Here is a 20,709-nt window from a genome sequence, read left to right as displayed (position 1 = left end):
GTCCTGGCACGAGGGAAGTGTGCGAGCATCAGCCAGAAGCAGAAGTGGTCTCAACAGCAGGTGGGGGTGGCCAAGCATTGACACAGCGCTGCCATTGGCTCTGGTTGCCAGCCCTCCCCACCATGCAGACAGGGCTGGGCGGGCGGGGCGGGGCAGGGACTGGGGGGGTCCAGCTGACCAGGGATTAATGGCCCAGCCTGGTGCTGGAGCCAGGCTCATCTTGCACTGTGTCCAGCCCCAGCCCCCTTCACCATCTTTGGGCACCAGGGGCCTCTCGGGTGCCCACACCAGCATCCAGTTGACTCCCTGCAACAGGGAACCCTCGCCCTGTCACCAGAAAGCAGGTCCGCCCCTTTAAGGCCAGAACTTTCTGGGCACGGACTGCGGGTAAGGCAGGGGTTCAGCGCTGAGCCTGGCCACCTCCCGCTGACCGGAAGGGGCGGGGCTACAAGAGCCCCCGGCAGAGCGGCAGCAAGGGAGACAGCAGCGGGAGGGGCAGGGGCAGGGGCAGGGGAAGGGGCAGGGGCGCCTCTGGGAGCTCCGCAGAGAAGCCTGGTGAGTGGTCCAAAGACAGGAACTACAGAAGCTGTGGCAAGACGGCAGCCGCACCACGGCAAGGACTGTAGCCCATGGTAGGGAGCTGAAGCACAAACCCTGCGAATATAAGCTGACCTGCTGCTTTGCTTGGTCATATGGGTTGGTGGCAGTTATCATTTTTTTCCTTTTTGATTATTGAATGAGACCGGTGGTTTGAGTGAGGCTACTAGGGGATGGAGGAGGCCTCATAGGGGACCCATAGCAGTGTGGGGACCTCGGCACCAGAGAGGGTGCAGCATTTGGGGGTGCACCAACCTCAGCGCTAGAGAAGGCGCAGCATTTTGCAGGGCTGTGGAAAGCCCAGGCACCAGTGAGGCACCGAGTGAAACAGGACTTTGGGGTGACACTGGCACCTGAAGGCACGATCTTGAAAGGCCGGGGATGCCTGGTGCACCTGGGGTGCGATTTTTGTTTTGTTTTTTTTAGACGGGGGGTGAGTTCAGGGCTGTCCCCTGGCCTTGAGCCTGCGGCCCACCCTAGCTGTTGGGCCAGTGGCCTTGCCTTGGGGCCAGGGGTAGCCAGGCTTCAGATCGGAGCTCCAAACACTGGAAAAGGCTAGAGCCTTGGAGTCAAACCCTGTTTGGTGGGTTTTAGACAGGGAGGCCAAGCTAGAGAAAGACGGGGTCGGGCCTGTATAGGTGAAAGGCCCCAACATACAAAATACAGTAAGCAGTCTCCCACTTGCAAGACCATCAACAATAATTTCCATCAAGACGTGGCAGGTGAGTAGAGGGCGGGACATAAGAACTCCAAAGAAGACTCCAAGGGCGCCCCACGTAAGGCATGGATTAAGAGAGAAGATGGCACTGGGGGGGCGGCCTGTTACACTCCCCCATCCAAAAAAGGGACTGGACTCATGCTTGGAGGAAAGAAGCATTGGTCGCTAGTGAGCAGGGAGTGAGGGCACGGCCTCTGCATCAGACCTGCCTGGACCTTCAGTGCTGGAAGCTGCAGGGGAGAGAGGAACGGGGATCAACCCTGGTCAGACCCGATCACTCCCCTTCACCTCCACTCTCTACTGTTGTGTGACACTGGAGACAGGGTAGGTCTGAGCCAGCCCAGGGCAGCTCTTCTGTTCTTGTGGGGCAAATGGCACAGCATCATTGACAGAGACTGCACCATGTGCAATGGGCAATGCACAGACATCATGTTCCTGCACCACACCTTCACAATGCCAAGTCAGGGGCCTTGCTAAGGACCTTTCCACCATCTTGGAGCCTCCTCACAGCATTCCCAGTACCGGCTCTGGGCAAGGGGACCCCATGGCCCCTGGGTGCTGAGCCCCAGCCCTCAGGGTATGACCCCCTGCGCTATGTCTAGGGTCACCAGGAACCACAGGTCCCTGCATCCATTTTGGCTCTGATGGGGCTTTGCCTTTCCTGGCTATGGGGTCCTCGGAGATGGGGGCACTGTGTCACCCTCACCCAGGCCACAGGGCACAGGTGTAGTGGGAAACACCCCGTGTGCCACACGGCTTGCACTTGATCTGGTTTCTGTTGTTTCAGGACTGAGCTGAGGCTGCAACTGCTGTGGCTCTAGCCCATAGGAAGGGCCCTTTGGGCCCAAAAGCTTGTCTGGCTTCTTTCCCAGCTACAGACTTGGTCCACAATGAGAGATCACCCCACCAAGCCCTTTCCTAAACAGCGTCTGATGGGTCTGTGTGAACTCAGGTCAGCGGGGCCTTAGGTACTGCACCGGAGGGCACTGAAGGGCTGGGCAGAGGGGACCTCGGGGCTCTTGGCAATGACACTGACCCAGTCATGGGACACAGGTGGGGTCCAGAGATGGGAGAAGAGTAATGTGGGGCCTCTCTCTGGAAAAGACAAGGGGGGACCTCAGGAATTAGAGACCCATCACCCTCACCTCAATCCCCAAGAAGTTACTGGAGCAGATGCTAAGGAAGGCCATTTGCAAGCATGCGGAGGAGGAAAGACTAGCCCTGAGCAGCAGTGTCCAACAAGCTTGATCTCCTGCTATGAGAGAGTAACTGTGCAGGGGGACGAAGGCCCTGCTTTGGATGTCACATGTCTGCATTTCAGCACAGCTTTGGACACAGTCCCTGTGATGGGGCTAAGCCAGCGTTTCTCAGTTTTTTCAGTCTGCTGGCACACCGGCCGAATGCTGAGCGGGGAGTGGGGTGGTGGCGAGTGGCTGAACACAGAGAGGGGGTATCAGTGCAGGGCCAGCCAGGGCACAGCAGTGGTGGTGTGGGCTATAGCATGCCCCATCGGGAGCCATGCCCCAAGATTCCTGGGCACACTTGGACATGTCCAACAGCACACCGGGATGCCACAGAACACCAGTTGGGAAACACTGTGCTCAGCACACACCAGTCACTTTAAGAGGGAAGATGCTGCATGCAAACCAGACGGCAGGTATGGAGTGCATGCTAATTAGACAGTCACGTGACCAGGAGGGCCAATATAAGCCTGAGCCAGAGGTGGTCCTGCACAATGTTCCCTCTAAGGAGCCTCGGTCCGTGACCGCGCCGCCTCGGTCCGGCATGGGACACTTACCGAAGGGGGCTGGGGGCCGGAGGCTGGGGCCAGGGGCCAGAGACTGGAACTGGGGGCTGGGGTCAGATGCTGGGGGCCAGAGACCAGAGGCCAGCCCTGGAAGCCAGGGGCCAGGGACTGGAGGCAGGGGCCAGAGGGGAGAGGCTGGGGCCAGCGGCTGGAGGCTGAAGCCGGGGGCCAGGTGGCTTTTGGCTGGAGGCTGGGGCTGGGGGACAAGGGATGGGGCCAGGGACCGGGGCTGGGAGCTGGGGGCCAGTGGCTGTTGACTGGGGCTGGTGGCTAGAGGCTGGGGCCGGGGTCCAGCGTGGTCTCCGCCAGCTCCGGGGAAGTGCTCCGCATCAGGGCTGAGGAGTGGAGCACTTCCCCGGAGCCGGTGAAGCCTGCCCCAGTCTCCATCCCGGCCTTGCCTCACCTTGGGGAGGAACCAGGCTGCAACATGCCTAATAGTCCAATGGGTACTCGACCCAGTATAGGCACTTGGGGCACTTCCCCAAGTCAGGGGCCACAACATAGGTCACATCATCCAGCTTGTCCAGGACAACATGAGGACCTTCGCAAGTGGCTTGCAGCTTGTCTGTCTTTAGTGGCAGGAAAACCACAACCTTATCACCTCAGTCAAAGGTACGTAAGCGCGCCTTTTCATCATATCAGGACTTTTGCTTCTCCTGGGCCTGTCCCAGAGACTCTCGTGCCACTTCCATCATGTCAGTCAGTGTCTGACGAAAGTTCAGCACATACTCCAACACGGATGTCTTGGTGGAAGGGATTTTTGCTTCCCACTCCTCTCTCACCAAATCGAGACGACCTCGAGCTCACCTCTCAAACTTCAACTTGAATGACAGCAGTAATTAAATTGGTCAAGTGCCATGAGATGGAGCAACTTCTCTCTATTGTCAGCCTTGGCTCCATCTGCCCATTTAAGGAGTGCATCCCACATGAGGGCCACAAATTCAGCCATCGTCTTCTCGGGCGGTGGGCGGACATTCCAGAATTTTTTCCAGAAATAATCCAGTCCTAACTTGAACCTTGAAGACACGGCCTTTTTTAAGGCATCATAGTCATCAGCTGCATCCACGGGTAGGCTGTTCAGGACCACCGCCATGTCGCCTTCTACCGGAACAACCATGTGCATCATGTACTCCTCCTCGGGCACCTTCCACCGTCGGGCTTGCCTTTCGAAGATGCGGAGGAATACATCAGGATCATTGTGGCAGGAAGCCACCTTTGTTTCCCCCCACATTCTCTGTGCTGTGACAATTTGATTAGGATGGGCCCAGCAGAGAAGACACACGTTAACCCATGAGCAAGGAACAGCCTGCCTCCAGAGGGGATCTCCAACAGCCTCGGGATGATGCTTGTGAGGGAGCTACTCGAGATCTGGGTAGATATCTAGCTGGCAGTAACTCAGATGAGTGATCAAAAGGCTACCTCAGCCAGACGGTTTTGCTCAGTGGGATTTCTATGATATTGCTCAATCTTGTACCCTACTTTCACCCTACCCCTGGAATCAATACAGTTCTCCTTTGTGACCGGTGTAGGAGACTTATTGAGGGGTGGGTCTAAATTATGCCTAAGAGACCCTTAGATCTGCGGACTAAGGGAGACTTTCCTTTTCAGCCCCCGACTTGGGGAAGTGCCCCAGGTGCCTGTACTGCGTCAAGTGCCCGTAGGACTATTAGGCCTGTGTTTCCCCAAGGACACAGGGCCGCGAGACAGTCCCTTCTCGGGGTGGTGGCAGCTACGTTACCCCCAGGCTAGCGAGTGTGCTCCAAGAAGGGGGTCAGCGGGATGCGAGGCGCCCCCAGGGAGGCACTCGGAGCTGGGAAGGTGGTCGGGTGCAGGGAGGTGGGTGGCTCAACGCAGGAGCGCCCCCTACTGGCCCGCCACATGCCCGACCACCTTCCAGGCTTTGAGTGCCTCCCTGGGGGCGCCTCGCATCCGGCTGACCCCCTTCCTGGAGCACACTACAGGACTGTAGCCAAAGAAATAAGGTAAAGGTGTGTCTCCTCTGCTGGGCCCATCCTGATCACATTGTCACAGGGCAGAGATTTTGAGAAGAAACAAAGGTGGCTGCCTGCCACAGTCCCCACTGGGCTTGATGCCCCACATGCTTGCACAGGAGTCTGGGGACTCAGTGTCGCCATCCCTCAAGCAGACCCAGATGAGACCAGCCGCAGACAGGACTGGCAGCTCATGCCTTGCCCCACAGCTCAGCTGGGTAGCGTGGACCTGTCCTCCCAGGACAGTGTGCTTTGCTCACAGTAGCAGACCTGTGCTCAATTGCCTCCCACCATACAAGCACTTGGTGTCCAGGAAGGCAGGAAAGGGAGCTCCTGCTTGCAGGCGGGTGTTAACACTGCTGTGTTGTGGGCAGGTGTGCATGGCTGGGGTCACGTGCACCTTGTTCGGTGGTGCTGGTTGTAGCCATGTTGGTTTAAGGAGACAGGCAGACAAGGTTTTTTGTATAAATGTGGTATCTTTTATTAGATCAACTAAATAGTTGGAAAAAATGTCCTTTATAAAAAAAATGTTCTTTACAAATGCTTCTTCAGCCACAGGGAGAGTCTGCAGTTGTTTTCTGTTTTCCTGGTGCTATTTCAGGTGACAGGGCTCCTCTGGGGGCATTTTGTAAGTGTGAATTGGGAATAAGCCCCAGGGGCAGGGAAGGGTGGGCGCACAGCACCTTGGCTCTGGCATATAAGTACATTCATGGGCAGATCTAGGATTTTGAAAAGGGGGGTGTAGGGGATGAGCTGCATCACTGCATCTAACACAATGCAGGTGTTTCTCCAGCTAAGAAGAAATGAGAAGCATTACCAATACACCCACGCCAGGGCTGGGTTATTCGGTGTAGTACCAGAGCAAAAACAAATAAAATGTCCTTGGAATGAGTTAAAAACAGTCTTCAGGGCTGTGAAATGGGAGCTATGGGACTGGAGCAGCCAGCAGACAGCAGCATGGCAGGACGAAGAACAGCTGGATTGATGGGACATCAGGACATTAGAAAGGAGAGCGGGTCATTAGCACCTGTGGAGTGACAAATTATTAGGAATGAGGTAGAGGACAGTGAGCCATGACCTCAAGGGACTCCCTCAGCACTGCCTGACTAGAAATCCTGCTGCCCTGGTTAAAATCTTTGTGTGCCAGGAATCACAGGAGGGTGCACGTGCACCCCCCTGGGTCCACTACGGGCACATTGATGAGGACGGGCATTGGTAAAACCATCTGCTTCATCCTGTCGCCCGTGCCACTACACCAAGGCTGGGATCGGTCAAGGTGCTTCCAGGCTGTCCTGGGCTTGGACCATTTGATAAGACCCAGGCAGAGACCAGCGTGCAGCCAAGGCCCCCATGAGAAGAAGAGAAGGGTTTATCTGTACAGGAGACATGCGAGAGCACGAGGGTGGCCATGCGAGCCGGCTGCCACTGAAGCATGCGAGAGGCGGTTGGAAAAAGAGGATGTTTCCAGGCAGCAGCAGAGCCCGGGGCATGTTTACCGGCTGTAAATATGTGGGGGGGAGAACCCAGATGTCACAGGCAGCAGGGAGGGGCAGCAGGGCCAGTTTGATTTTCCCGGGTGGGTTTATCCAGGAAGAGCCAGTTGAGCGAGTCTGGAGACTGGGGTCTAGCAGCAGCTGGGCTGGAGCTGGAGCCAACAGGAAAACAAGGCAGACAAATGCAAAGAGCTGCACCCCAGGAAGGATAAATCCAAGGCATGGGTATAGCCTGGGAAAGAGCTGGCTGCATGGAGCTGGGGTCTAGTGCCCACAGACTCAGCCTGCATCAGCAATGGGACACGGTCATGAAAAGACAAATGGGGTTGGGGCTGCATCAGTAGAAGTGGAAGCATTAGGGGCAATACCCGGGAGGTAATGGTGCCTCCCTGCTCCACACTGGTCAGGCTACAACTGGATGCTGCATGCAGGTCTGGGCTCCACACTTTAAAAAGGATGCAGAGAAGTGAGAGAGGGGCCAACAAAGATACTCAAGGGCTTGGAAGGCAAGTCATACAAGAGAGACTGTAGGAGCTGGGCATGTTCAGCTTGCAGAAAAGGCGCTGGGAAGCAGCGTGCCACATGCAAGCAGGGGGTTCAGCCTGCTGACCCCAGAGCCCCCTGCCAGCCCAGAGGCCATCTCCAGCAAACAGACACTGGCAATGTAGTGGAGACAGGGCCCACGGATGCTGTGGCATTGCAGAGAGGTGGTTTGCTGAGTTCTGATGACAGGAAGGCGTCTTCATCAACAACCCAAAAATTGGCATGGAGTGCACCCTCAGAAAGTTTCATAGTTTCTAGAGTCAGAAGGGACCTGAGCAGATCATCTAGTCCAACCCCCTGCCACGGCAGGAAAGAGTACTGGGCTCAAACGACCCCAGCAAGATGTTCATCCAGCCTCCTCTTAACCACCCCCAGGGCAGGAGCCAGCACCACTTCTCTTGGAAGCTGGTTCCAGACCCTAGCCGCCCTGACTGTGAAGTCGCGCATCCTGATACCTAACCTAAACCTGCCCTCTGCCAGCTTGTGACCGGTATTCCTGGTCACTCCTGGCCGTGCTCGGGGGAACAGGGCCTCCCCCAGTGCCTGCTGGTCCCCCCTGACTAGTTTGTAACAGGCCACCAGATCCCCCTCAGCCTTCTCTTGTGCAGGCTGAACAGGTTCAGGTCCTGTCGCCTCTCCTCGTAGGGCCTGCCCTGCTGCCCCCGACCATGCGAGTGGCCTCCTCTGGACCCTCTCCGTGCTGTCCACATCCCTCCTGAAGTGCGGCACCCAGAACTGGGCCCAGTACTCCAGCTGCGGCCTGACCAGTGCCGCATAGAGGGGGAGGATCACCTCCCTGGACCTGCTCGAGATGCATCTGTGGATGCAGGACAAGGTGCGGTTGGCCTTCCTGACCATGTCCCCACACTGCCAGCCCACGTTCATCTTGGAGTCAATGATGACCCCCAGATCCCTTTCCGCCTCCGTGCTCTCAGGAAGGGAGTTCCCCAGCCTGTAGGTATGGTGCTGGTTCTTCCTCCCGAGGTGCAACACCTTGCACTTGTCTGTGTTGAATCCCATCCTATTCTCGTCCACCCACCCTTGTAACCTGTCTAGGTCTGATTGTAGCCTGTTGCATCCTTCCAATGTACCCATGTCCCCCCACATCTTAGTGTCATCAGCAAACTTGAACAGGGTGCTTTCTACCCCCTCGTCCAAATCACTGATGAAGATGTTGAACAGTGCGGGCCCGAGGACCGAGCCGTGCGGAGCCCCACTGCCCACGTCCTTCCAGGCTGAGAAGGACCCATCCACTATCACCCTCTGGGTGTGGCCCTCCAGCCAGTTGGCGACCCATTTGACTGTGTGGGTGTCTACACCACAGCCCCCCAGTTTCTAATGAGAACGGGGTGAGAGACAGTGTCAAAAGCCTTCTGGAAGTCCAGGAAGATGATGTCCACTGCTCCCCCTGCATCTAATGATCTGGTGATCTGATCGTAAAAGGCCACCAGGTTGGTCTGACAGGACCTGCCACTGATGAACCCGTGCTGGTTGCCCCTGAGCATGCAGTCCCCAGCTGGCCCCTCCTGGATGTGTGCCAGAATAATTTTCTCGAACAGCTTGCCTAGTATTGAGGTAAGACTGACTGGCCTATAGCTTCCCGGGTCCTCCTTCCTGCCTTTTTTGAAGATGGGGACCACGTTGGCCCTCTTCCAGTACTCCGGTACCTCACCAGAGCACCACGGGTGCTTGTAAAGCCGTGCCAGGGGACTTGCAATGACCTCGGCCAGTTCTTTTAGAGTAAATTGGATGCTTATCTTGCTGGGATCCTATGACCCCAGCTGACTTCCTGCCCTTTGGGCAGGGGGCTGGACTCGATGATCTCCCGAGGTCCCTTCCAGCCCTAATGTCTATGAAATCTAGGGTGGAGATCATCGGGGCCGGCTGACTTGAATACGTCCAGCCCCTCCAGAAGCTCCCTAACTAAATCCTCACTAACCCGTGGCCCGGGTGTGCCTCCCCCGGGGCCCGAGGGGGGCCCAGCAGGGAGGTGGCTGTTCTGGTCCCTACTTAGGAAGACGGAGGAAAAGAAAACGTTAAACGTGTTGGCTTTGCCGTCTGGTGTGACGACCAAGTTTCCCATCGTGTCCTGCAAGGGCCCCACATTACCCAGGACCTTCTTTTTACCCCCTACATATTTAAAAAAGGACTTCTTATTGTCCTTAATCTGGGAAGCTAGCCCCAGTTCCATCTCTGCCTTGGCCTTCCTAAGTACCCCACTACATCCCCGAGCAACTGGAGTATAGTCCTCCCTGGTGATGACCCCTTCTTTCCATTGGGTGTAAGCCTCCTTTTTAGCAAGGAGACATTCCCGGATGCTTTTGGTGAGCCGTGGAGGCTTGTGTGCTCTCCTGCTCCCTTCGTTCCTCATCGGGATTACCTTCCTATGGGCTTGGAGGATCGTCTCCTTGAGGAGCGACCACTCTCCTTGGACACCGGCTCCCCTCCCCCCCGGGACCTCAGCGCTTCTCCAACTATCCTCCTTAGCTCATTGAAGTCTGCCCTCCTGAAATCTAGGGCTCCAGCCTTACTGCAGGCCTTTGCCACCTTGCGCTGGATGGTGAATCCCAGCAGGCGATGATCGCTGTCGCCCAGGTGGTCGAGCACCCGCAGCCCCTGCACCAGGTCATCACCAGTGGCCAGCACTAGGTCCAACAAGGCGTCTCCCCGGTGGGGCTGTGCACCTCCTGGGTTAGACGGAGGTCCTGCGCTCTGGCCAAGAACCGACGTGAGCGGTCAGACCTGGCTGTCCGCTTTTCCCAGCAGATGTCTGGGAAGTTCAGGTCCCCCATGACTACCACATCCTTAGCCCTCACCACCTCTGTGAGCTGACCCAAGAGTTCCTGGTCAAGCTCCTCTCCCTGGTTGGGAGGTCTGTAGTAGACTCCCACCGTTAAGTCCCTTTCCCCTCGACTGCCTTGTACTCTAACCCAAAGCACCTCAGAGTGCCTCTCCTCTGACTCCTTGCTAATTAACGAGGATGTGTATTCCTCCTTGATATAGAGTGCCACGCCCACACCTCTCCTCCCTGTCCTGTCCCTCCTGTACAGCCCATAGCCCTCGACATTGACCGCCCAGTCATGCGTTGCGTCCCACCACGTTTCCGTGATCCCCACTATGTCCGGGCTGGTGTCAGCCAGCACGAGGGTGAGTTCCTCCTGCTTGTTGCCCATACTACGAGCGTTTGTGTAGAGGCATTTGAGGCCTCCTGTGGGTGTGTGTACTGACCCCCTAGTCCCAGCGTTGCCCTGGCCCCCCTTGCTTACCTGTTTATTCGCTTCGCTCGTCGGGCTGGGCTGGGCTGTAGTTGTGGGTGCTGTTTGGTCTGGCAGTCTGATGTTTCCTCCGCCCTCATCTTCCCCTTCCCCCAACGAGCCTAGTTTGAAGCCCGCTGGAGGAGGTCGGCCAACCTAGACGAGAACACGCTTACCTTTAGGGGAAAGGTGGAGCCCGTCCCATCCCAGCATGTCTCTCGTCGTGATGTGCCAGTCGTGGCTGAGGAAGTTTGCAGAGGACACCAAGCCGCGGGAAGCAGTAGGTGTGCTGGAAGGTAGGTCTGGGATTCAGAGAGGCCTTGACACATTGGAGAACTGGGCCAAAAGGGATCTCATGAGGTTTAACAAGGACAAAAGCAAAGTCCTGCACTTAGGAGGGAGCAATCCCATGCACCGGGGCAGGCTGGGGTGACGGGCTGGGCAGCAGCTCTGCAGAAAAGGACCTGGGGTGACAGGGGACAATAATTTGAACAGGATCCAGCAGTGCGCCCTTGGTGCCAAGAAGGCTACCGGCATCGTGGGCTGCATTGGCAGGAGCAATGCCGGCAGATCGAGGGCAGTGATTCTTCCCTCTATTCAGCACTGGGGAGGCCACATCTGGAGTCCTGTGTCCAGCTGTGGGCCCCAAGACAGAAAAGATGTGGACACATTGGAGAGAGTCCAGTGGAGCGCAACAAAAATGGTGCAGGGGCTGGGACACATGACTTGTGAGGAGAGGCTGGGGGAAATGGGCTGATTGAGTCTGCAGATGAGAAGACTGAGGGGGATTGAATAGCACCTTCACCTCCCTGCAGGGGGGCTGCAAAGAGGATGGAGCTGGGCTGGTCTCAGTGGGGGCAGATGACAGGACAAGGGGCAATGGGCTCAAGTTGCAGGAAGGGGAGTTTAGGTTTGATATTAGGAGGAAAATCTCACGAGGAGGGTGGTGAAACAATGGAATAGGCCTCCCAGAGAGGCGGTGCAGTCTCCAACCTTGGAGGTTTTGAAGGTGCAGGTAGACAAAGCCCTGGCTGGGATGATGTAGCTGGGGCTGGTCCTGCTTGGAGCAGGGGTTGGACTCGATGAGACCCCCTGAGCTCCCTCCCAGCCCTCGTCTTCTAGGATTCTGTGCAGAAGTGAGCGACTCCCCGGGGAGCACAGCCGTGGCCTCGCCTGCGTGCACACAAACAGCAAACCCTCGCTGCACAGCGGCAGCAGGCAAAGCAGAACAAGCCACTGGGACAGCTTGTTCTTCAGCGGGGAGCGGATGGCAGGGGCGGCTCAGCGACGTCAGAAGCGAGGCGCAGAGGGGACCCCAGGGACCGGGTGTCCTCTCGATGAATGAAAGGGAGAAGCAGCAGGGGGGAAGTGGAAAGAGAGGCCCAAGCAGGGGCCCGCAGCACAGAGCTAGGGAGAGGCAGGAGGCCCTTGGAGCAGCTGTGGGGCTGCAGCAGAGGCCCCCCGCGCAGCAGGAGCGGGCCAGGCAGCTGAGGCATGGCGAGGGCCCCCTGGTTTCCCCAGGGACCAGAGAGACCTGGGAGGGCAATCCAGGCAGAGGGGCAGCGCTCAGACGCGGGGTCAGGACCCGGAGCCGAGACCCAGGGGTCAGGACAGGTCACGGGCGGCGGCGGGAAACAGCAGCGAGGCTGGGAGCATCCCCGGCGGAGACGCTCTCCGCGGCCTCCCTCTCCTGCTTTAAGGCTGCGCTGGGGCAGGGTCGGCTTCCTGCCGGCCCCAGGGCACGCCTCGTCCGCAGCACGACCGTCCCCTGCCCGGCGGGTCTGGGTGGCCTGGCCCCCCCTCCCACCAGAGGCTGCGGCGTGGGGGCTACGGGCGGGCATGCACGCCTCCCCCCAGCCAGACACCGAGCTGCCACGAGAGACACGGCCAGGCACCATCCTGCCACAAGTGCGGCCACCCCGTGCTTCGTTGGCTCATGTACAGGAACAAGCGTGGTGTCAGTTCCTCTTTCAGGGTTGCTCCCGGCTGCTCTTTCTGCTTGCAGCTGCAGCAGGGGGGTGTCTGCAGGACAGCGGGGCGCCTCCGCCTGCAAACCGCCCCAGACGGGACTCCCTGTCGCCCACGGATGCCAGCCCCTGCCACAGCCACGGCGGCCGCGGCCTCGCGGGCTAGCGGCTGCTCTGCCCGGGCAGGCTCCGCTGTGCCGGCACCCGTCCTGGGGAGGCCAGCCGGGAGCCGGGGGTGCTGGGCTCAGCTGTTGACTCATCTGCCCGGCTTGCGGCTGGACCGGCGGCTTCCGGCGTCCTACGGGCACAGCGCGGTCCCACCCAGACGCTCCCCTGCAGCAGCAGCAGCCACCTTCGGTCTCCTCTGCGTCCCTGGCTCACGGGCCGCGGCCTGTCATCCAGCACCAGGACAGGTCGTGGGGGGCTGGGAGCCCCAGGGTCCCACCCTGCTGGTGGGAAAGCAAGCGATAGCCGTTACACTTCCCCAGCCCGTGCGGGCCGTGTCCTATGACCCCAGCTGACTTCCTGCCCTTTGGGCGGGGGCTGGACTCCATGATCTTCCGAGCCCTAATGTCTGTGAAATCTATGAAAGTCCATGAAACGCTGCTCCAGGACACCGACGACACCGGTGTAAATGCGCCCGGGGCCGGCAGGTCTGACGTGCCACCGACCGATGCAGGGCCATGAAGGCAGACAGCCTCCCATCGTGGGGACATGACCTGAGGACCCAAATGCCCATCCAGTCACTCACCTACCCTGCCAGCTTCTCCAGGCCCCAGAACTGTTTCAGGTCAACCCACCGTCCCCTGGGCCGTGCACAGACGTCCCTGCTTGCACAGCCCTCCAGCCTGCAGCCATTTCCACCCAGAGCCATCACTGCTGCACCGGGGCACAGCCGGTCAGGGTGCGTGCCAGGGCTCAGGGCTCAGCCTAGGGCTCGGCAGGAAGACATTCACCCTATTCAGCAAGCTGTGGAGCTCTGCCCTGCTGCTATTGATATGACACCAGCCTCGCCAGGCAGTTAATTGGGACCTCACACAAGCCATCAGGGTAGGCCGGGGCAGGCCAGAGCTGTCCCATCCCCAGGCTGGTTCACAGCTGTCCGGGTACCAGGGCCCTGCTGTTCAGGTGGGGTGAGGACGACCTGCTGGCCAGATGTTGCTGCAGGTCACGGTGCCCACCTGCCCTATGCAGCCCTTGTCCTGCATGCGCGGGGTCAGGCTCGGGGCGCCTTGGAGGTGATCCTTGAGGGCCCCGCGCTCCCTGCCCTCCTGTGCATGTCCTCAGGCAGCTCCAGATGCTACAAGGTACCCTGGATCTGCTTCTCTGCCCTCCCAGGCCTCCCCCCAATAGTGCACTTGCCCATTCATGCAGCTGAGCTGGGTGCTGTGGCCTGTGCCTGGGGGCACTGCTTCGTCCCCCAGATGCTTGTCTCATGTCAGGCCCTTTCAGGCTTGCATTGCCCTTCCAAACTGCTCCCCAGAGAGCTAGCAAGCCCTGATCCCCGCAGGACCCCCCCCAACCCAGCCCCACACTGCCCGGAAAGAAGACAACTGGGGAAAGCTTCATGGTTTATTGTGGAGATGCATGGGAACCACAACCCTGCGGATGCTGCTGCCACTCACCCCAGCTCCTGGGTGTCTTCCCCAGCCACCAGTCACAGCAGCACCGGTCAAGCAGCACATGCACATGCGCGGGGTTGGGCACTGTCCCCAGGACCTGCAGCTCGGCCAGGCAGGGGGATGTGTGCTGGGCAGCATGCATGGGGGTTCAGCACACACGGGCCTGCAGTGTGCAGGCAGCAAGGGAGCAGGACCCCCAGGTAGGGCATGGGGGCTTGGGCAGCAGGGACTGGGGTACAGAGGGTGGGGGTAGGGGTTGCTGGGGCAGAGCAGAGTCCTGGGGGTCCGGGGGTCTCCACGGCTGGGCTGGGTGCAAAGGGGAACCAGTGCCCTGCATGGGGCTGCAGCCAGGCTCTCACAGGGGACCAGCACACACATAGGTCATGCTGCCCCGGTGGAGGGTGGGGGGCACGGTGCCAGAGTCCCACTGCAGCACGGCCGCACTTTGCTCACAGATCCAATGATGGGACTCCCAGCAGTAGCCACCCGACAGCCCAGAGCCCGACAGCTTGCCACAGAAGGGGTATGAGCCGCTCTTCCGCTTCACCCACTGCCTGGAGGGGAGGGCAAGGCAGGGCAGGGCGTCAATGCTGCTCCGTGGAGCACGCCAGGACATCCTGGCTGGGAGCAGCCCCCACCCCAGCACCAGCCCTATATAGCCCCAGCCCCCCCTGTGGAGGGTGCAATGCCCCAGCCCCGTCTCATTGCCATGCCCATGCCACCCTCATCCACGTTGACATTGCAGCAGCAGCCAGGAGTCCCCCAACACCACGCGGGCCTCCAGCCGGTGACTGGGGGCTAGTCTGGGTCTCACCGGTCCAGCACGGAGCCATCCAGAAACTTCCAGCCCGAACTCGGATTGTCTTCTTTCAGCCCAACATAGAAGACGCTGGTGTTAGCCACCTGTTGCAGGTTAGCCTAGGGCACCGTGCGGCGGCACAGTCAGCGCAAGTCCCACGCCTGTCATGCGCATACTGCACCTGCTGCCGTGGTCACACATGTGGGCAAAGAGGTGCTGCCCTGGCACAATTATATTGCATGCACCAGCCCGTGGCCCCGGGACCCTGCAGGCACAAATGCAAGGGCTCCCCCCACCAGCCCAGCATGGACACGCTGGCACACATGCATGCTCCTGCTGCGGGCGTGCACGCACATGCATGCTCCCCAGAGGGGCAGCTCCCTGTCTGCAGGGCTGAGTTGCAGGCTGCCAGGTCTGCCTGCATTGAAGTTCCCACGGCCAGGTGGGTCCCCGAGCCCGGCCAGGCCACGAGAACCCAGACCTGGACCCTGGGGTCGTGGGCCCTGCTGCAGACGTCAGGGGGTGACTGCATGCGCTGCCACAGCTGCAGGCATGGGCAAATCCCTGGGGGCCCCCACCCTGCTCCAGCTGCACTGAGGAGGTCGGGGGGCACTCACCAGCATGACAGTGGGCCGGACTGCAGCTAGCTGGGCATCTCGGCCACTGCAGTCCTCTCTGCTCCCCTCCCAGTTCCTTTTGGTTGCAGAAAAGTAAAAGCAGCTCCCAGCCTCCCAGAGCCAGCCGACCGGGCAGAACTGGCATTGCCCTGCAGGGAGAGCGAGCAGTGGGCACAACAGGGAGCCGAGCCGGCCCCACACAAAGCCCCTGGCACACGGGCAGCGGGGCAGAGAGGGGAGCTCCACTGCGGCCTGGTCCCAGGGCCGCAGCGTGAGCCGAGCTGGGGCACGGTGCTGTCACCCAGCTGAGCGTGGTGGGGCAGGGGAGCCCAGCTGGCATCCCCAAGGAGCTGGCACAGGCGGGGGCTTGTGACCCCGGGAGGGATGCACTCGGGGGCATGGCGCTGCTCCCTGCCCCCCCCAGCCGGGGCTGGTGGCCAGAGGGGTCCACTGGTGACAGGCAGCAGGAGCGAGCAGGCTGGGCACAGCCAGTGCCAGGTCATGGGGACTTCCAGCCCTCTCTTCTATGGGGCAGCCTCCCACCTTCCCCCACATGGGCCCTGCTCTGCTCTCCTACCTGCCAGGAGCTTCCCCGGGGCCTGCCCACCGGCCAGGCCATCCTCTCTGCTCCGGGTACGTTCACCGCAGCTCCCCATCTGCCCTACAACTACAGAGCACGAGCCTCAGCCCCGGCTGCCCACGGACCCTCTAGTCTGGCCTCATGGCTCGGGCAGCACCTGGCACCAGCTGGCCCTTGCCTCCCGTGCCCACGGCCGCCCCAGGAGCAAGGGTAAATCCACGGTTTTAGAAAGGGGGGTGCAGAGGGGGTGACATATCATCACGTATAACAACACATTTTTCTCCTAGAAGCCCTGCCAATGGGGTAGGGGGCTAGCACGATATGATTCAGATCAAAGTGAAGCCAAACGTAACTACTGGAACGTGCACTCCTATGCTAGAGTATAGATGAAGTTAAAAAAACAACAACAACGAACTAGGCAAAAAATAATCAAAAGAGATTGTATCCTGAGTTGTAGTTAAATTGGCACTGCTTAGATCCATAAAACAAAACCTAGTCTTCCTGAACAAAACCTGCGGAGTGGAGAGATTAGCAGGAGTCGTGGAGATGACAACCAGCCATGAAGTCAATTGCATCTCTTGGCCCTGTCTGAATAGAAATGCCGCGGCCCCTCCCAGGCAATGGTGTTAGAGCCCAGGTGCAGCAGGAGTGCGAGGGGGTGCAACGGCAGCGCTGCACCCCCAGATCCACCCCTGCCTGAGATCCCGGCATCACCCCGGCCAGGCCACGCTCCAGTGCCCACGGCAGGACCCGGCAGCGCGAGCAGACAGCACCTTGTCTCACTTTTATGCTGTGGCTTTCGGTTCCTGCAGCAGGGCCTGGCTTGGAGTCATGAGGCTGATGCAAATGCTCCTAAGGCACCTCCATCTGCCCTCCCCCCTCCACACAACCGCCCCCGCCCTCTTGCTGCCCTGGCTTTCAGCTGCTGGGGTCTCTGCCTCCCCTCTGGGCTGCAGAGATTTGTGCTGCAATGTCCCAGGAAGGGGAGGCTGAGCCCTGGCACTGGGACATGCCCCCAGGAGGGCAGGGACTGGAGGGGGGGGTGGGAAGGCTATGTCCTGGCCTGCCCCAGAGCCCGGGGGCTGTGCAAGGTGAGAGGCTGGGGGCAGGGGGGAGCAGCTGCCTGATGCCCCATACTCACGGTGCAGGCTGAGGCTGATGAGCAGGACCTGGCAGAGCAGGAACAGGGTGCACAGACAGCCCAGGCCAAGCGCAGCCCCACGCCAGGACAGCTGGAAGAAGTGCTGCAGGGCTGAGGGGGACATGGGCAGCCAGAGCTGGGAGCAGGACCCCGGGAGGGGTCAGCACAGACCCCCCAGGAACAGCACACAGGGGCTGGGGAGGGTCCCCCGAAACCAGCACATGAAGCGCCAGAGTTAGGGTCACTGGCCCATTGCTGCCCCTGCTGCATGTTGTCAACCCCCCGCAGCCTAGGAGCTGTGCCCCCGCCCTGCAGGTCTCTTCATGCCCCAGGGAAACAGGGTTGCCCCCTCCTGCCCGGCTGCGTGGCAGTGCTTGTGCACCCACATGCCCGTGAGCGCTAGCTCGGCCCGTGGGTCTGTCCCCATGAGCTGCCATGACCCCCATCCCCACACTTGCTGCAGCTTCCTCCCTGGCCGCTCTGGCCCGCCCGCCCGGCCCCCAAGAAGCCAGGGTGGGGCAGGTGCCAGGGTGGGCACAGTCTGGGGGGCTCGTTACCTGTAGTCACGGCTGGCGGGGGGAACTGGAGATCGGCGTAGGTGACCTCCTCCGCCATCCTGGGGACTGTCACGGGGCTCCCGGCTGGGGACAACCAGGAACTGCTCCTCCCCACTGCCCCCCCCCGTGACGTGACGTGAAATGAAAAGTGTCGCTCTTGCGGCATCCCCAGAGGCACCAGCTGGGCCAGCGTTCGCCGGGCTGGGAATCCCCACGACATCCCTCGCTCGAGGCCGCCGGCTCTGCTAGAAAGGGGAAAGGACTCCACTCTCACTGACGAGCCACGACCCCCGGGGCCGTGCCGAGGGCTGGTGGGCTGTGCTGGACGCCAGCCACAGTGTTAGGCAGGGGCCAGCACCCAGGCCAACTCCAAAAGTGCTGGAGCCGCTGTCCCTGCCCAGAGCTGCCCTTCCGCTCTGCCCACAGCCGTCCTCATCGGACCATGACGCTGTAAACACCGTGGGCCCCCGTTTTGCCCCATCACAGCTGGTGGCTCATGCATGCAGCGTGTGACAAGTCCCCCCATCCCCTGGGATGGACAGCTGGGCCGTGGGCGGCTTCCCCTGACTGGGGCACTCCCTGCAGAGAGGTCTCATGATCAACACAGCAGTGCCTGGGACTGTGGCCAGGCCACGGCCCGGTGCCCAGTGCCAGGGGCCAGCCCCTGCACGGCGTCCTGTGCACCTTCCCGTGGCCGGCTTTGTGCCGCTTTGCAGCCCATGACACAGGCTGGGATGTGGGCCAACATAGTTTCATGGCTTTGTAGTTGGTCGGGTCGGAAGGGACCTGAGCAGATCATCAAGTCCGACCCCCTGCCATGGCAGGAAAGAGAACTGGCGTCAAACGACCCCAGCAAGGTGTTCACCCGACCTCCTCTTAACCACCCCCAGGGTAGGGGCCTGCACCACTTCTCTTGGAAGTTGGTCCCAGACCCTAGCCGTCCTGACCGTGAAGTCGCGCCTCCTGATGTCTAGCCTAAATCTGCCAGCTTGTGACTGTTATTCCTGGTCACTCCTGGTCATGCTCAGGGGAACAGGGACTCCCCCAGTGCCTGCTGGTGCCCCCTGACTAGTTTATAACAGGCCACAAGATCCCCCTCAGCCTTCTCTTGTGGAGGCTGAACAGGCTCAGGTCCCGTCGCCTCTCCTCATAGGGCCTGCCCTGCTGCCCCCGACCATGCAAGTGGCCTCCTCCGGACCCTCTCCGTGCTGCCCACATCCCTCCTGAAGTGTGGCGCCCAGAACTGGACGCAGGACTCCAGCTGCGGCCTGACCAGTGCCGCGTAGAGGGGGAGGATCACCTCCCTGGACCTGCTCGAGATGCATCTGTGGATGCACGACAAGGTGCGGTCGGCCTTCCTGACCGCGGCCCCACACTGCCGGCCCATGTTCATCTTGGAGTCAATGATGACCCCCAGATCCCTTTCCTGCCTCTGCACTGACAAGAAGGGAGATTGAGGTAAGACTAACTGGCCTATAGTTTCCTGGGTCCTCCTTCCTCCCTTTTTTGAAGACAGGAACCACGTTGGCCCTCGTCCAGTCCTCTGGCCCCACACCAGAGCCCCACGAGTGCTTGTACAGCCGTGCTGGGGGTCCCGCAATGACCGCAGCCAATTCCCGCAGCACTCGGGGGTGGAGATCGTCCGGACCAGCTGATTTGAACACGTCCAGTCCTGCCAGACGCTCCCCACCTAGATCCGCCCTGACCCTGGGCCTGGCTGCGCCTCCCCGGGGGCCTGAGGGGGGGCCGGTGGGGGGGCTGATCCAGTCCCTGCTCAGGAAAATGGAGGCAAAGAAGTCGTTAAATAGATGAGCTTTGTCGTCTGGTGTGACGACCAGATTTCCTAGCATGTCTTGCAGGGGCCCCACGTTACCCAGTAGCTTCTTTTTAATCGCTACATATTTTAAAAAGGACGTCTTGTTGTCCTTGATCCAGGTCACTCATCCCAGTCCCATCTCTGCCTTAGCTTGGAGGATCGTCTCCTTAAGGAGCGACCACTCTCCTTGGACACCGGCTCCCCTCCCCTCCGGGACCTCAGCACCTCCCCAACTATGCTCCTTAGCTCGGTGAAGTCGGCCCTCCTGAAGTCCAGGGCTGCTGCCTTGCTGCCGGCCTTTGCCACCGTGCGCTGGATGGTGACTCCCAGCAGGCGATGATCGCTGTCGCCCCGGTGGTCGAGCCCCCGCAGCCCCCGCACGGGGCCGTCCCCGTGGCCAGCACCAGGTCCAACAAGGCGTCTCCCCGGTGTGCACCCCCTGGGTTAGACGGAGGTCCTGCATTCGGGCTAGGGACCTATGTGAGCGGTCAGACCTGGCAGACTGCTCTTCCCAGCAGATGTCCGAGTAGCTTCGGTCACCCATGACTACCACGCCCCTTGACTTAACTGCCTCCGTGAGCTGACGTGAGAATTCCCGGTCCAGCTCTTCCCCCCGGCCGGGAGGTCGGTGGCAGACCCCACCGTTAAGCCCCTTTCCCCTGACCCCCTTGTATTCAGACCCAGAGCACTTCCGTGTGCCCCCCTCTGACCCCGTGCTGTTAGTTGAGGACGTGTATCACTCTTTGATGCAGAGCCACGTCCCTGCCTTTCCCCCTGTCCTGTCCCTCTGTGTCAGAGCTTGGATCCTGGGGGCTTGGAGACCCAGCACGTCCGAGCCCCTGCTGCCCTAGCCCCCCCCCCAAGCTCTGCTCAGCAAGGGGGGGCCAGATGATCGGGGGGGGGGGGGCCTGCCCTGCATCACCCTCCCTGCCTCTCCAGGGGCAGTGAGCACTTGGAGCTGCTTCTAACACACGTGTTTCTAACACAGACATGTATGTACATGTGTGCACACCAGCTTCATGGAAAGGGGAGACTCCTCCTTAACTTGGGCGTACAGCCACGTGGCCGAGGGAAAGCCTAACTTGGGGGCATCCCAACCACAAGCTTTCGGGCTTGGGCCTGCACACAGGATGCCTGCCAAAGGATCTGGAGGCTTCTGAAGCCCCAGGCAAGGGTGGAGGATGTTTGCGGTAGCCGGGCCACATTT

At 60.2% G+C, this 20,709-nt stretch overlaps 1 protein-coding gene across 3 annotated transcripts; it reads right to left on the bottom strand.

Moving 5' to 3' along the window:
* Positions 1 to 13,929: 13,929 nt before the first annotated feature.
* On the bottom strand, positions 13,930 to 20,146 carry LOC149867869 (killer cell lectin-like receptor subfamily G member 1). Of its 3 annotated transcripts, XM_090037468.1 has the most exons (6): positions 17,687 to 20,146; positions 17,130 to 17,240; positions 15,986 to 16,075; positions 15,409 to 15,557; positions 14,807 to 14,910; positions 13,930 to 14,546 (listed from the first exon to the last, which is right to left on the bottom strand). In XM_090037468.1, exons 1-6 carry the CDS (start codon positions 17,904 to 17,906, stop codon positions 14,348 to 14,350), a joined length of 873 nt encoding a protein of 290 aa, XP_089893594.1. In that variant the 5' UTR covers positions 17,907 to 20,146; the 3' UTR covers positions 13,930 to 14,347. The 3 variants fall into 3 exon arrangements, with proteins under 3 accessions (XP_089893594.1, XP_089893596.1, XP_089893597.1); XM_090037470.1 differs by lacking the exon at positions 15,986 to 16,075; XM_090037471.1 differs by lacking the exon at positions 13,930 to 14,546 and having other exon boundaries at positions 14,564 to 14,858.
* Between the last annotated feature and the right edge of the window lie 563 nt (positions 20,147 to 20,709).

Source organism: Crocodylus siamensis, chromosome 3 (assembly GCF_052110815.1).
Source record: "Crocodylus siamensis isolate JL-2025a chromosome 3, ASM5211081v1, whole genome shotgun sequence".
Classification (NCBI taxonomy): Eukaryota; Metazoa; Chordata; order Crocodylia; family Crocodylidae; genus Crocodylus; species Crocodylus siamensis.
The sequence above is the reverse complement of the archived record's forward strand: the minus strand, read 5'-3'. Positions and strand labels throughout refer to the sequence as shown.

Coding starts and splice junctions, on each gene's coding strand:
- LOC149867869 (XM_090037468.1), bottom strand. CDS start 17,906: ATGTCGTGGGGATTCCCAGCCCGGCGAACGCTGGCCCAGCTGGTGCCT. Junction 17,241..17,686: donor CCCGCCAGCCGTGACTACAG/GTAACGAGCCCC, acceptor TGTCCCCCTCAG/CCCTGCAGCACTTCTTCCAG. Junction 16,076..17,129: donor CATCAGCCTCAGCCTGCACC/GTGAGTATGGGG, acceptor CGTGCTCTGTAG/TTGTAGGGCAGATGGGGAGC.